At 39.5% G+C, this 16544-nt stretch overlaps 1 protein-coding gene and 1 long non-coding RNA gene across 7 annotated transcripts in view; one reads left to right on the top strand and one right to left on the bottom strand.

Moving 5' to 3' along the window:
• CALCR (calcitonin receptor) overlaps positions 1-16544 on the top strand; it is a 183380-nt gene that overhangs the window by 113156 nt on the left and 53680 nt on the right. For all 6 annotated transcript variants that reach the window (XM_080577828.1, XM_080577829.1, XM_080577824.1 and 3 more), the window contains 3 exons: positions 35-145; positions 8873-8985; positions 12972-13063. In XM_080577828.1, coding sequence (XP_080433954.1) covers positions 35-145; positions 8873-8985; positions 12972-13063 — 316 coding nt within the window. The remainder of the gene's footprint in view (positions 1-34; positions 146-8872; positions 8986-12971; positions 13064-16544) is intronic.
• Positions 1089-3299, bottom strand: LOC308188622. Its single transcript, XR_013945650.1, has 3 exons — positions 2141-3299; positions 1959-2012; positions 1089-1815 (listed from the first exon to the last, which is right to left on the bottom strand). It is a non-coding gene; the product is annotated as an uncharacterized lncRNA (long non-coding RNA).

Genomic DNA, 16544 nt, shown 5'->3' with positions numbered 1-16544 from the left:
TTGAATTGACTACTGAATTCCTTTAAATGTCCAGGTCTGTTCTGCAACCGAACCTGGGATGGCTGGCTGTGCTGGGACGACACACCTGCTGGCAGAGTCACTGCTCAGAACTGTCCAGATTACTTTCCAGACTTTGATCCAACTGGTACAGTATTTCTTTTTATCATCTTATCTTTCAGAGGAACATTCATGCCATTGAGTGGAAGCATGTTTCCATAGGCATTTTTGCATCATTGTGAAATTTCAGAGAGTTTGACTGAGATGAAAATACATTACTTCTTTGGATTGCCTAATTTATATAGTTTTATTTTACAATATTTTGTATGCACTTCTATGTACGTAATTTTGACTGCTGTACATATGGAACCCATTTTATTAAATATGGAAGTATTAACTATAGCCCTGTCCCCCAGGGCTCAGTACTGGGGCCAGTCCTCTTCAATATCTTTATCGATGATCTGGATGAGGGGATCGAGTGCACCCTCAGTAAGTTTGCAGACGACACCAAGTTAGGTGCGTGTGTCGATCTGCTCGAGGGCAGGAAGGCTCTGCAGGAGGATCTGGATAGGCTGGAGCGATGGGCTGAGGTCAACTGTATGAAGTTCAACAAGGCCAAGTGCCAGGTCCTGCATCTGGGGCGTAACAACCCCAAGCAGTGCTACAGGCTGGGAGATGAGTGGTTGGAAAGCTGCCTGGCAGAGAAGGATCTGGGAGCATTGGTTGATAGTCGGCTGAATATGAGCCAGCATTGTGCTCAGGTGGCCAAGAAGGCCAACAGCACCCTGGCTTGTATAAAAAGCAGTGTGGCCAGCAGGTCTAGGGAAGTGATTGTCCCCCTGTACTTGGCCCTGGTGAGGCCGCACCTCGAGTACTGTGTTCAGTTTTGGGCCCCTCGCTACAGGAAGGACGTTGAGGTGCTCGAGAGAGTCCAGAGAAGGGCGACGAGGCTAGTGAGGGGTCTGGAGAACAAGTCTTACGAGGAACGGCTGAGGGAGCTGGGATTGTTCAGCCTGGAGAAGGGGAGGCTCAGGGGCTACCTTATCGCTCTCTACAGGTACCTTAAAGGAGGCTGTAGCGAGGTAGGGGTTGGTCTATTCTCCCACGTGCCTGGTGACAGGACAAGGGGGAATGGGCTAAAGTTGTGCCAGGGGAGGTTTAGGTTGGATATTAGGAAGAACTTCGCTGAAAGGGTTGTTAGGCATTGGAATAGGCTGCCCAGGGAAGTGGTTGAGTCACCATCCCTGGAGGTCTTTAAGAGACGTTTAGATGTTGAGCTTAGTGATATGGTTTAGTGGAGGACTTGTTAGTGTTAGGTAAGAGGTTGAACTGGGTGATCTTGGAGGTCTCTTCTGTGATTCTGTGAACTACTTATTTATGATTTCAAAACATTTTTAACACCTCATTCTGACTTTTTCTAATGAAGAGAAAATGCTGAAAGAAAGTACTCATAGGCATGAAACATCTATCAGAATCTTCTGTTTTTATTGCAAAATATCATTTTATGGAAGAAGATAAGCAGAAGTGATGTTCTTTCAGTCTCAAAGTTTCAGTTGTTCATTGAATTCTTCATACAAATACTAGCAGCCGTGTAGACTACGAAAAGAAGTAAATTAAGAATCTTTAAAAAGAAAAATGAAAGGAAAAAAGACAAATATTGCTGAACAGATATGAGGAAATATTAGACAGAAGTAAAACTCCAGGGAGGGTATTGCTTGAGGAAAAACACAGTTGTGTGTTCCATTCTCAGGATATATTGCTTATGGGCAGTGGTTGATGCCACGATGTCCTCAATCATCTGGAAACACAGCACACCAACTGCAGTTAAAAAATATGAAACTAAATATTTTGAACAAGGTTGAAACAAAATTTATGTGCTGAATTGGAAAGTAAAGAACATACTATTGCATAGCTGTAAGTTACCAAGTACCATTAGCTAAAACTATTTTTGTTGAGATTACCTATTTAGAAACAGAGGCGTTTCCAGGTAGGATCAGTATGTATCTCACTAAATCCTATTTGCAATAACAAACAGATTTATTGATATTCCTGTTTTTTTCTAAATCAAGCTATCCACAGTTAGAGAATTCACCCTGGAAGTGGGAAACTTCCAGTATCAGCCCCAGATTGAGAGGATTCAAACCTGCATCCTAACTTGGATGAAGGAACCTCCCCCTTTCCAGTGGACAACTGCTTCAACCATTAGGTTATTTGTACCAAAGATACCAGAAGAGCACTGTAAAAGAACTGACCAAACTTGGTTCAGTTCTCAAAAAGAAGTGCCTGCATTCAGAGAGTTCAAGGCTCTGGATCCTGAGGTTACACATGCTTTTTCCTATGTTCATGGCAGGGGTGCCTCTTGGATGGGGTCAGTACTTTCTGTTTCAGCCCCCATTTTGTTCATGATACCGTCCCCAGGTGGCTACTAGCTTTGATGAATAGAACAACTTACAAGTTTTCTGCTTTCCCTGCTTCCATGTTTTTCTTAGGGGAAAAAAAAAAAAAAAAGGCAATACCAACAGCACTGGTTTATGTATACTCCATACATTCCTGCAAAAGCAGGTGGTGGACAGCTCTGTAATCACAGAAGTCTCCTCACCACTCCCAGGTCCTCATCCCGCAATGAGAGGGAGTGATTATGGAGCCACTCTCCAGCTGGTGCCCAAGCCACTTATTCCCGGCTTTTCTGGTTGCCCACTTGTCTCCAGCGACTTGTTCCGAACTAATCACTCCATTCCAACAGCACTCTTCAAAGTAACACTTAAGCCATCCATGGAGAAGCACCTCTCTCGATCATTAATGCTTATTTATGTTGAAATCTGTGACTTGTTGGGCTGATTGAAAATGGCTCCTTAGTGTACAAATGTGTGCTGCAGTCTTGCCTGTGACAATAGGTACATACTGTGTTTTTTCCTTCTGCTGTGCTTTAAAGTTTGCAGATTTTTTTTATTTTTAAGTGTTCCTGTTACCTGTATGAAGCCACAGGGGATAGAAAGCCTTGTCCAGCAATTTCCTCCTGTTCTCACTGCTGTCCTGCGTAGGAGCAATACCTGTGGTCTCCCACGCTCAGCGTTTCCCCCACACACACTTTCCTCTGATCCTTTGTGGCACCTCTGTCTGTCTCTTGGCTGGTGTTTCTGTGTCTCAGACACAGCTCCTGGTTCAGCCAGAGCTGCTTTCCTGGAATATCTTTTCAGTACCCCAGGACACAGCTGCAGCATAAAACCAGCACGGAGCCTGCCTTTGCCATACAGGTGGCTGATTGTCACACCAGGGCTTAATAATGCAAGAGGGAGACGAGAAACTGTAGGGGTGAGGAGAAATCTTTCAGCTGCTAATGGAAGTGGCTGCCACTTGGAAGTGGCCAAAAGTGCAGGTTAAACTGTCCTGAGAAAAGTCTACCAAGTTTGTGTCACAAGTCATTATTTCGTTCAGTAACCTCTGCATGTTAAACATAATGCAGCCAGATTTTCTGCTGAGAAGCAGAAAATTCATCCTAAGGAACAACGATTTTACAAGTTGAAAACCTCACTGCCTGTCAGGCTTCCTTCTCATTAAGGCCCTACAATATCAAACCACCTCAGCATATATTTTAGGTGTGCAAGGAAACTCATGGACTTCTGAAACAAGTACTTTACACCATGCTGCTTTGGGCTGCACTGAGACCTGCAGAACTGCTGCCTATCAGCTCCCTGATGTCTACTTCTCTTTGTGTCCAGGTATAGCTTCAAGTCCTGGAACAAAATATCACTCAGCTTTCTTTTTGTGCTTTGAATCTTAAGCCATTCATACTGGAAAAGTCAAACCTTATCTGGCAACACAGGGTCACATCTTCCTCCCATCTGCACCTGTGGGTGCTGCATAACATCTCGCTGTATGCGAACCCTCAACATTCAGTATCCAAGCCAAGAGTGTGTGTTAAAGTCTGTTAGAAAATAAATCAGATGAAATCATTTTCTGGAGAAAATGACTCAGAAGCACAATGAAAGGTGGAAAGAAAGAACCAACATGCTCAGTGCTCAGTTAGTTTTCTCTGACTTCACAACTAATTCAACCAAATGTAACTCTACTTATTTCATTGAATTTAAATCCGTTCATACTAGGCAGAAATCGGTGTGTTGAGGTAAGAAAGACCACCATGGTAACCTAGTCTTCTCCATTAGCTGGGGCTTCCTACATTTCTTTTCCCACCCAAAGAAGCTCTATCTTGTTAAAGTGAGTACCTTAAAGCTAACAAACAGAAATCTCTCTCTACATGCTGTGACAACTGTGTCCTTTTCGATAAACAACTTGCCTCTTGCAGCAACCTCTTTCTTACAACGAGCATTGTGTGCAATGTGGAAATGCATGAAAACAAATCAATTTTTTGGGAAAGCATACTGAGATCTACTGGTTTAACTCCAGTGACAGCAGGAAATTCATTGTCTCATCCGCTCCTGACTGAGGCTCTGAGAAGGGCTGAGCTTTGTACTCCCATATTCAGGCAACGTGCACAGTTTCCTTTGAATGGTATTTATATTCATGTTTTATTCAAGTGAATCTCTTGTGTAATCCATTTGAAATGGTTCCAGGTCATGCTGAAATTGATAGGAATTGAATTTGATCGAAATATATAGTATGTAATTCATGCTGGTAATACTCTTGCTAATAAAATAGAAGGGAAATAAGTTGCAGATGTAAATGGCCTTCCATCATAGCAGGTGGACTGGGGCCACTGCGAGGGGCAGGCCATTGTGCCGAGTACAGCCTGTGGGGCTTGTGGCAGGGCACTGACATGTTGTCACCGTCCTGTATTTGGTCAGGATGAATTTGGCACAGCCACATACAGCAATGCAGCTGAATGTACAAGTTGTGTTGTGACAGCCTTACCCTATGACCACAGGGGACTGGACTTATGGGCACAGGCACATCGTGCTCACAGCGGGCAAAATGCACAAAGCATTCAGCTGAGTAGGCCGCCACGCCGACGGAAGAAGTCATTGCAGATGAGAAACCATGGCCATAAACCACAAAGCAGAGAGAGACAGAGACCTTCTGGGTCTCAGCAGCTGCTGCAGCTCCAAGCAGGCAGGGAGGCCACTGCTACGGGCATCCCGTAATTCAAGCAGCTTCCCAACCCATCTCCCCTCCTTAGTGCCCAATCCATCATTTGCACCTTACCACCCGGCAGCATGCCTCAGTGTTGCGATGTCCCTGTGAGCAAGGAGCAGCAGCAGGAGTCCCCAGGAGCTGCCTGAGCACCCTGAGAGGCATAGGGAGGGGATAGCCCTTCTCTTGCTGCCACTAAATCTCGTTTTGTCGACTCCGCCTAAAAAGCCAGCTCTAGATTTCTGCTGGCTCTGCTTTTTTTGTCTTGAATTAATATAGACAAGGATAGATAAAACAAATCTGAATTTTATGGCTGCTTCTTTTGCTTCCTACCCGTCCATGTATTTCTGTCATGCTCCATAGAAATCTCAACAGCTACATTTTAAACATCATTTCTTATCCCCCCAGTGCACAACTTGACTTTATTCTACTGACTCTAATTCTGCAGAATAAGGCATTTTGATGATAGTAAGAATTCTTTACTTACTAGGATGCTGGAACTGAACTTTTTTAAGGTCTCTGTTGTATTATATCAGATGATGTTTTCATTTCTGAAAAAAAATCTTCTAAAATATTTCACTGAGGAAGTAAATCAGATGTGTTATAGAAGTATCAGCTATTCTCCCATCTGCAAAACTAAGTACTGTACAGGTCAATCGAAACAATGGCAAATAATCCAGTGTCTGGTATGTGCTGAGCATGCACTGCAACAGAGGAAAACTTCTTTTTACTTCCAGCGTATAACTCAGCAATAAAAAAAATGGTGTTCACTCTTTTAACATCTGCTAGCCATAGGCTTTGGCTAATTGTAAAAAAAAACAGACAAACAAACAAGCAAAATGATTGTGAGTGCTCATGTTTGTTCCAAAGTTATTGGTTAAGATATTTGTTACATATAATTGACCTATTTGTTTTTATGAAAATAAGATTCATAAAAGCACCATTGGTAGCACAAGCAATGACATATACAAGACAATTACTAGGGGTTAATATTTTTAGACACCTCACTACTCCAATGAAACTTCTATTGTGGATAAGGTTTCTCTCATACAGTTTTCCCAGACAACTCCTGAAGCGTCTGCCTTTCTCAGCTAACTACAGCAAGCCTGTATAACTTTATAACTAAAGTTAGGTGAAATGAATCCAACACAATGCCACCATTCTTCCACTCTGAATAATGTGATACCCTGGTGGTATGCTATCCAGGCTGACAGGGTACAGACAGAGCCCAAAAAATTATTTAAAGAGTATTTCAATAATTTTAAAGCACATACTTCCATTTTGCCTTACTAGTATTATCTTACCCATCCTTACGCTCTTGGCTGTTTCTTCAGAGCTTTTTACAGATGGTTCTGGTCAGCATAAAAAACATGTGCCCAAGTTCCTAATCACAAACCTGCCACCACAGAAGAACTTGCAATAGAACAGTGGTTGAGTTACATACTCACTGCTTCATTTCTCTATACTATAAAACCATAGAAATGTTCTACCAGTGTGAGTCACTGGATTGGACAGTACAGAGGCTTACAGTGCACAAGGTCAAGCATCTATTTTATCATAAGAGAAACACATATGAAGCTTCTTCAAAAGCCAGTCTGTTGACAGCCCATCGCACTTCAGGGACACCACAGTTGATGGACACCCAGGTACCTAAATGGATCCCCTTTATTTGTGGTCTACCAAGAAGAGAGAACAGTAAAATGAAAAATTGTCCCTTGTATCATAAACTTTAGCCCACACCATTTTTGCAATCTAACTAGCATCTCATAATTAAATATTTCAAAAAGACACGTACCATATTTAGTGGGTATGTCACAATCGCATATTCTGACAACAGGACCCCATGATCTAGGATTCTGATCCCCCAGACCCTTTTTCTGACATTACAGCAAGAAATCAGTGGGCCATAGCAACTTCCAGACTAAGATTAGTTGTGTTTGTCTGGCTTCAAGGAAAGGCATGAGGCAACAGATTTGCCTCTGGCTTACAAAGGTCACATTATACTTAGGCAGAGTGCCTACCTAGGCATTAAAGTACAGAGATGATAGATGGTATTACCATTATGCTTTATAGCATATTAACAAAAGCCACGTACTCTGCACAGTGTATGGGATAGTAGGCATGATGTTTGTACACTGTGTTCCATGGTAGAGTAATGATTAATCTTTTATCTATGACTGAAAACTTTTTCCAGCTTTAGATAATATCTGGCAAAGAGCACAATGGGAACATCGCTGCACAGGCAGTCTGAGATTATCTCCAAGCTGCAGTGATGGAAGGCTGAGATAGCATGTACTGTTCCTCTTTGTATTGTTGATGCACATATTGATTTTCAGCAGTTCCCCCAAAACAATGATTTGAAACTCACAGTAATTTCAAAAGTATGCTGTGTTCTGGAGGATTGTCTTCTTTTTGCAACGGTACTATGCAAAGTGTATTTCTAGTCAGAGGAAGATAGCTTGTTCTGTACGATCCTTACCTTACCAATATGATCAAATGCTCTTCTTAGCATGTAAAGAGGGAATATGAATCTTCCAAATTACTAGAACCATTATTATCAAAACTGATTAAGAAAAATAAATGCAGATGTTCAACACAAACAGTGAAAATGTATAAGTTCAAATGGTAGTAGGCTCTTTAAAAGTAAATTGACTGGAAATGCTGATAACCTATATATAGGGCCAATATCTATAAAACTACGGTAGACAAAGGGTTGTCAAGAGAGAATTTTTAGAATGTCAAAAAGTCAGACTTGAAACACTGTCCTTTTCATAAATAAACAGTTGTGTCACTATCTACGAGAGCATCAAATAATTTATGATCTTATCCATTTCCCACTTTTGTTACTCAAACAAGTTTTCCACTGACTCCCCTGTGGCCAGCGGTTGAGGGAAGGCCAGAGGAATTAGTCCAAGACTTGACAGGTGATTAGAAGTGACTGTTTGTGGCTCCACGTCCAGGATTTCCCAGACAGAAATGCAAATGTGGACAGCAGGATGCCTGCACGGCATACATCTGTGGTTCCAGACATCCCTCCAAGCTATCCTGATGGTGCTGCGATCACAAAAAAAGGACGCGTGCAAAGAAGCATGAAGCTGTTGCACGTTGGCGAGGATGTCAGAGCCACCTGTGGTGCAGAGACACACGTAGAGGAGCTAAATGCACATCAGATTATTTAAACAGAGAGCCTGTTTCTCTCTCTGCAGCCTCAAAGGGAAATAAGCAGTGTTCCTGCTCACCATTGGCATGGAGCTTGGGCAGCACACTTCCACCAGTCTGTGCAAACGCACCGCTGGTGTCGGGGCTATCACCATCTCCAGCACCTGGGCTCCAGTTCATGCACTGCTTGCTACTCTTTTACTACACATTGTCTTTAACTAGTTATTCAATTATTCCCCTTAATATGTGAAACACTGCTGCAGGACTCAGTCTGTTAGTGTCTGTGTAGGGATACCAGCATCTTGTTGAGAGTGTCAGGTTTGAGCAGTTTTCAATAGCCTCTTTAAATGAATTATTAACACAGAAATAATTGCATCTGAATGAAAGTTGGATATATATACTCTAGTGCATTCATTCAAGACAACAGGAGACAGATAAATGACAAATTTTGTGTCAGATAAATCTCTGAGAGACAAAAATGAAACAGAAAAATGTATATTAATTACACAACTTGAAAACCCTTTGGATTTCGTTACGCAGGCATTTTATTTCTAAACATTAATTCTTTTTAATGTTTTTTTAAAATGTGTAACATGCTAAAATAATTCTAATTGTGCTTTATTATCAGAAAGAGCTTCAAAATATTGTGATGAAACTGGAAACTGGTTCCGCCATCCTGAGAGCAACCGCACTTGGTCCAACTACACCCTGTGCAACTCTTTCACCTCTGAAAAACTGAAGGTATTCTACAGTTAAAAACACAGTGATTGTCTGGGAATGGCTTTAGGCTGGGCTAGCAGCAAGGCACATATGAATAGGTCAGGATTGTCTTAATCGTTTACCTTTATTTGTTGCCCAAGAATTGAATAGCAATGTCCTCCTGATTTTAACCTATTAAAATTATCTGATGAATTCTCAAACCTAAATATAGGTTTGCTACAGGCTGGATAATTTAATAGCAATTCATGTGATCTGTTTTGCTGTATTTTTCAAATGCATTTTTTCATTCCTGTGATTTTTTCTCCTGATTGTCCAACAGCTGTAAAATGATCCTTTAAAATTTCAGTTTTACTTTCTGTAATAAGTATCTTCCAAGCTGTAGATATCATCTCTGCAGGGCTGGAAATCCTAAGATATGTTAAGATTATTTTTCATAACAAAAGAACATTGCTCTATATTCATTCCCTTTGAAAAGAAATATTTATGACGGTACCATCATGCCAGAAAATCCTACAAGCCTGAATACATTTTACTTTAATAGTTTGATTGAAGTCAATGTGACTATTTACACTAATAAACTAAGCATTTGCATCAATATTTCCAAAATTGAGTTGCTAAGCTGAAAAAGGAGAACAAAGTCTAAAAGCACCAAAAGAAACAAGGAGAGAGAAATCTGAGAAAGCTTTAAAAAAAGAAGTTAGAGAAGCTCATGAAAATAAACATATTTCTCAAATGTGAGTGGAGCTCCAGGAAAATCTGATTACAGATTTGTGACAGAATAATTTGTGACTATTTGGAATTGTGGAAGGAAAAGAGTCAGAAAGTGATTTGATTTGGGGTTTGTCTTGGAGAATCTTTTTTTACGCAGCCAAAAATCAGTATGTGGTTATATTTAGTAATGATCCAGCATAAAGGGCCTTGGAAAAGTCTACTGGACTAGGCAGGAGGTGAATTCTAAAAGTTTTTACAGCATGAGGAATCATCTTGGTAAAATGGGGCTCACCTATGTGTCAGACAGAGTATTAGTAAAAAATCTTAGCTCACAGAAGCATTAAATGGAAGCACCATAAAAATATAATTTTTCCAGATGTTGGCCCATGTAAGGAGGCAAAAAATGTAGTTCTGTTGCCTATTATCCATGCCTTCCAGAAGAAGAATTTTGAATACCATTCAAGCGAAATGCAGATAGAACACAAAGGAAAATTATATGTACCTTGAGATTCTTCTGAAACAAACAAAAATAATAATAATGGAAAATACAGAAAGAATCTATCTTTACGGAAATGCCAAGTTGGATTATGACCTTTAGTCTAAGTCTTCAAAAACCAGGAGTATGCTTCATTTCTAGAGTATTTTCATGCACTTACAGATAGTTTAATTAACTGAGTATGAGGTATCTCTATCAGAGATTCTCTTTCCTCAAGACAAGAATTCTAGAGAGACAGGGGGAATATCAATTATGTGTTTCAGTTTCAAGTATTCTAAGCCCAGGATGAAAAAAACATGTATAAACTAAAAATTTGGTGAATCAATATAAGTCCTATATATGAGAAAGAACATCAAAGGTTGCCATTTCAAGGAGTGTACAGGCTAATAAAATAGTTGCTTGTTTGAAATTAACTGAAAATACCAACATGCTATACTTCTGAGATGGATTACAGAGGCAGAAATAAAACAAAACATTTATGAACAGTTCTGTAAATTGAATTCAGGCTTTAAAATTATATCAATCTAATATCATATTTCAACCACTTAGTATGCAGTGGAAGAAATGTCACATGCACTCTCCCACTACTCTGTATTCAGAAATCTGTCTCATCTCAGCTCTCCGATCTGCCTTCTCTGGGGTTTTGTGGACACTAGCAATGTTGTGGTTAGTCATTGTGGAGGGAAAGTAGGAGACCTAGAGCTTTTTCAGTTAATGTGCATGGATACCCATAAATCTTGGTGAATGATACTTTGTTGTAAATAAGAACTAGGCCACAATATCACTTAGGTTAATGAAAGCAGGAGCTGATTCCAAAGTTGGGCAATGACGGAAGAATAAGCTAGATAAGAAGATGTGCACTTGTGCTAAGTAGAATAGCTTTGTTTTCTGAATTTTATTCGTATCTGTTTTCAACTGCAACTTTAAGCTGCCTTGGAAATTAAAAAAAAAAAAAAGCCATCAGCAAAACTCAGGACTACAGAAATCAATTAGAAGCTTGCCAGATATTAACTGAGTATGCCTGAAATAAGAGTTGTATGAAACATTCCTTATCCCTTTGTTCTTCTCCCTTTGCCAAAAACACACAAAAGATGCAAAGAGGGAGTAATAAAGAAACAATGTGCAAAATGCTGCACTGGTAATTGCAAACTGTTCGTGGAGGAGGGTGATCTTAAAAAATTCATCTAATCGTTGAAAAAGGAAAATCACTCTTGCATAACAAAAGAAAAATGAATGAAATAGAAGATAAATCCAAGAGAGGAACCTTCTATCTGGTCTTTTTTTCAGGACAGGCTGATAGTATATTAGTGCTTTCAGAAAGAAAAGGGACTGGTGGATCTTGGCATGCCATTAGCCTCCTGCAGTATTCTGACAGCTGGATGATGCTTAAGAGCTTGGCTGAGACCAAAGTATGACATTTAAATACCACAGCATTCTGCAGCCAAGGCGATGTCCTGTGATTTTGCTTCACTGTTGGCATACAAAATATGCATAGGCCTATCTTAGATTTCAGTGATATTAGTCAAAGTGAAAGCCTGATTACCTGTTTTTGTTTGTTTGTTTGTTTTGTTTTGTGTGTTGTTTTTTTTCCAGCAATGCAAGACTATTGAGTTGCCCAATGGTGAGGTTCACATTAGTGTCAAAACCAGAATTGTCACTGGATGTCTTGTTCTAATGTGGTTGGAGCTGCTGAACTGTTTTCAGCTCATCTACTGCCTTCATGACTTCACAGACCTTAGTCATAAGCTCCAGGAGTCACTGGAATTGTACTCTCCAATAGGGAGAATCTGACATTTGCACCCATTTGTCATAACACAGCTACTCTACCTCCTCAGTTACTTTAGTTGAGTTTTTTGCATGTTTTCCAGCTGTGACGTGTCCTTCTTAAAGTGAGGAGGCCAGAATCACACGTTTGAGATGTGGGATATGTTTTAAGTAGAGACAAAATGACGTTCTATCCTCAGTGCCTTTCCTGATCATAGCTGACATTTTGTTTACTCTTTGGCTGTCACTACAGATTGAGTCAATGATTCAGAGAACTGGCTGGATGACTTCAAGATCTTGTTCCTGACTTTGGTTGCCAGTTCTGAGTTTAGCATTGTTTAAGCAGGGTTTAGATTGCTTATCCCTACTTTTATCTATGTTGAAGTTCACATAGTATCTTCTTGTCCCCTTGCTTAGTTATCTGAGGCCCTTCTGGGATCCATTACTATTATCTAGAAGAGCTAAGTATCGTTTGGGAACTTAGAGATTTCTCTGCATCCTCTCATCCCCAGGTCATCAATGAATCCATTGAACAAAAAGCCAGCCCCGATACCAGTCCTGAGGTCACCTAACTGACTCATCTCCATCCGAAAGTGACCATTAAACTTTTACTCCCTGCTGTTTAAGCAGCTTTCAGATGATAAAACCTTTCTTCCAATCCTGTGGCAACCTGTATTTTCCTTAATATTTTTTGGTGTGGAAACTTGTCATGGGCGTTTGAAAACCCAAGTGTGTTATGTCTGCTGTGCTCCCCTAGAGCTCAGGAAAGTTAGTGACGCATAACGTGAGCAAGGATCTTGCCAGTGACTTCAGTGCAGCAGAAACACATCAACTTATGTAAGAAACACTTATCTCGTCTTTAGACCTTGAGTCATACTATTTAATGTATTGCTGCTATTAAAAGAATATTGCAAAAGAACTTTTTAAAGAAAAGAAGTACAAAATAGGATGTTGATTCTGTAGATTCCTCCTCAATGAGAAAAAAATGAGTGCCTGCAAGTTGCTCATGTTTTACTTTTCTTTTTTTAAATTGCAGATGGCGTTCATACTTTATTATATGGCGATCGTTGGCCATGCTTTGTCTATAACATCCCTGTTGATTTCCCTGGCAATTTTCTTCTATTTCAAGTAAGTGTTTCTTACAAACACTCTCTCTTCTTTTCTTGAGGGATCTCATGTGGTAACCAAAGAAAAGCTTGGAAGGGGACATGGCCAGCTCTTCTGAGTGCCTTTTTATATAATCCTGACTATAAATAAATAAATAATTAAATGAACTCAGCGCAGTGTTCTCTCACCACTGTGACATCTCCCAGTGATATGTAGCCAAAATCGTGATGTTAGATTTATCAAGAATTGTGTAGAAGTGCAACCCATAGGGAAATGGCATAACTGTGGATGTGGTAAGGCCCTTCATTTACCATTTGCCTATTGTTCCTTGGAGGGCATGTCCAGCCCAGCCCCTGGAAGTTGCAGTGACTGCACAGAGCAGTAGCTTGAAGCCCCCAGCTCCCAAAGGACAGGAATACCCTCATCTGTTGCTGAAGGACTGATCTGCTGATTTGGGCAGGTGCTTACAAAGACTTATTACTATGGATGAATCTGGCACTAGTATGTAGCCTCTCATTGTCATTCAAAGGAAAGATAGTAATTTGCTAAATCAGAACTTTAAAGAAAACTAAAACGATATTTGCTGAAAGTATTGCAACTACTGTGTGGGAACTCAAGCATTTCAGTCTTGTCATTTAGTGAACCTGTCCGCACACTATTTATTATAGCAGTGAAGGAGTAGAGGGAGCTCAGATTTGCCCTCAGACACGTAGTCACAGCTTCAGTCACTATCATTTATGAGGGGCAATCTGTTTTCAGCTCAGGGAGATGGTAAGCACACTGGAAGACACCAAAGGCACCACATTTGTAGCAGATTAAGGTCTCCAATTGTTTCTTTATTTTCAAATCACGTGACACGTTGAAGTATCTAGACATAGCTAAACCACACTCTAGCTAAAGAGGATTTCTCAATGCCAGTCACTGTAAACGTGTATGTTAGATGGCACTGGGAGACTACTGTGGGGAGAATACTGGAGAATAAACACTGGACATGGCCATGAACTACTGTGCATTCAGAGCTATGGTGACGTGCATAAGGTATATTCTTCCCTAGCTTTTAAGCAAACTTTTTAAGATATGTCATTACCTTACTGTAACGTTACTGTGAACTCCAGACTTCCAAAAAATGGGATTGTGATGTCCATTCACAAATACTTTGGTGCAATAGAATGACATATCCAATAAAATGGCCCAGGTGGGATTGTATTATCTTACTGATTTCAGCCACGGTGCATCTGTTATTTGCAGTAAGAGTGAGATCATTACTTCATGACCAGACATAGGGAAGCACCCACCAGGTGCAGAATATATCTGGAGATAACTACAATGTAGTCTAAAAGGCCAGGTAAAGTTTTCCAAGTTGATAGCATACTGCACATTGGGAAACAAGGCAAGAGTAATGTAAGAAACAAATACAACTGCTTCTGAATAAATAAACAGACTTGTAAACTGCTGGAATTTTATTGCCAAAAAGATCCTATCATTCGAGAACATAGAAAAATCCCAAACTCTCTGAAGAATGCAGTATTCCTTGAGCAGTTAGGAATACAAGGTAAAAGGACCACTTTTTTTTTTTTTTTTAAAATCCACGATCTTCTTTATAGGGATTAAAGAAGAATAGTTGCACAATAATGGCAGCCTATGGTAATTAAAGTCCATCACTGTTGTCATTATAAGAGTGTATTGTTAAGAGATTGCAATTTAGGCTGCAAGAAATTATTTAAAGTTAAGCTTGTTGATTATGCTGGCCTGTGTGACAGTAGCATTAAGCTTTTTTTACACGAGTGTCAACAGAGTTGAGACCTTGATGAGCATTCAAAATACAGTTTTTATTTATTTGTCATCATTCTTATAGAAAGATAAATGATATTGATTTGTTACCCATCAATCTATTTCAAAAGCTCAGAGACATATTTGTGATTCAAAAGTGTAGAATACTTCTAAAGATACTTTATTATCTTCCCAGCAGACATATAAAGAGCATGAGTTTTGTATACAGGCCATAATTTATTATTTGTTTTTATTTGGTTGATGTTTCTAGAAAAAATAAAAAAAAAAAAAGTCTCAAATCTGTCAACTTGGAACTCAAATATAATAAATACACCAAATACATTTTTTTCAGATCTTAGTGATGAAAATAGTAACTGTGAATTATGAGCAGGTTCTAAATTAACACCTTCCCACTCATGCCAAATCATGAATCTGTATATGCCTCGTTTTCAAAAAGAGAATACATTCTCCATAGAATCTTTATTTTCCAAAGCAGTTTTTCACATACTGAAATTTCCAAGTCTGTAAAGGGAAGAATTGGCATTTTTTTTTCTATTCCTTTATCTTGTAGCCTTAACCCTTACAAAATGTATTTTGGTAATCATTCAACTTCCTAACACCAGTAAAGCCAAGTAATCATTATGAAGTACATGTAGTACATATTCTTTTATGACCGTTTAGTTAAAAACATTTCCTATCACTCTTGTAGTGCAGAGTTTTTATATGTCTAGATGTGCAGACTTTTTATATGTCTAGATCAACTGGCATATGTTAAATGTCTTGGAATTGGTAGATCTAATGTGTTGCTGCATAAGTGAAATACAACATGACAAACTTTACATGCTGGATTGTGAGATATCATCAATTTCATTAGCTGAACTTCTGAGATGTGCTTTTGGCCACAAATACATATATGAAGATTTGTAGAATCATTATCACAGACCAAACACAAAATTCCAGCTTACATGTGCATAGTAATAGCAGAAATTTGGGGATAAAAAGTCCCCTTGCAGAACCCCTATATCTAGAGCACAAGGGATGGTTGTCTGGCTTTAAAAATCTGCAATGAAAGGCGCTCCACAAGATACCTGTTACAGTGCTTAAATTGTAATTTAATTGTAATTGCTTTCAATTGTAGCAAGATAGTTCCTGTATTATTTAACCTAAATCTTACATGAGGGACCTTAGCCTATTTCTGGTCCCAACTTTGATCTATATTTACCATGGCTGTCTTTTGAAATCTTCATTGCATTTGTATTATGATAGATCCAGGTGCAAATCTGGGAAATGTATCTCTAAACAGGCCAATAGTTAAAGCTTAATGGTGCCAAATACATCTGGATCTTTTGCATCTTTTTGCAGAGGACTTATTTCCTCTTTGAGATAGTAAAGAAATGGTACATACACATGAAAACGCAAAGAGGGAATAAGTGAAACAGAAAACAATGGCTTGAGACAGAAGAGAAAAAAAATTAATGAGAGAGGGTACAAAACCAACTAATACTGAAGGAGGATATTTTCAGAAGAGAGGTTGAGATGCCCTATTACTCAGTGAAAAGCCACAAATCAGGGGTCAAGGGGACCTGGATATTCTGAACAAATTCAATCAAACTCCAGGTAATTTTACTGGCTGGGTCACTGCAGAAGTGTGGTAGGATTGTTTTTTTATATCTTGGTTGGAGTCATAGATACATGGGTATGTTCAGGTTATGTGCTTTCTAATAGTCGTTGT

This window comes from Anser brachyrhynchus, assembly GCF_964034855.1.
Source record: "Anser brachyrhynchus genome assembly, chromosome: 2".
NCBI classification, from domain to species: Eukaryota; Metazoa; Chordata; class Aves; order Anseriformes; family Anatidae; genus Anser; species Anser brachyrhynchus.
The sequence above is the reverse complement of the archived record's forward strand: the minus strand, read 5'-3'. Positions and strand labels throughout refer to the sequence as shown.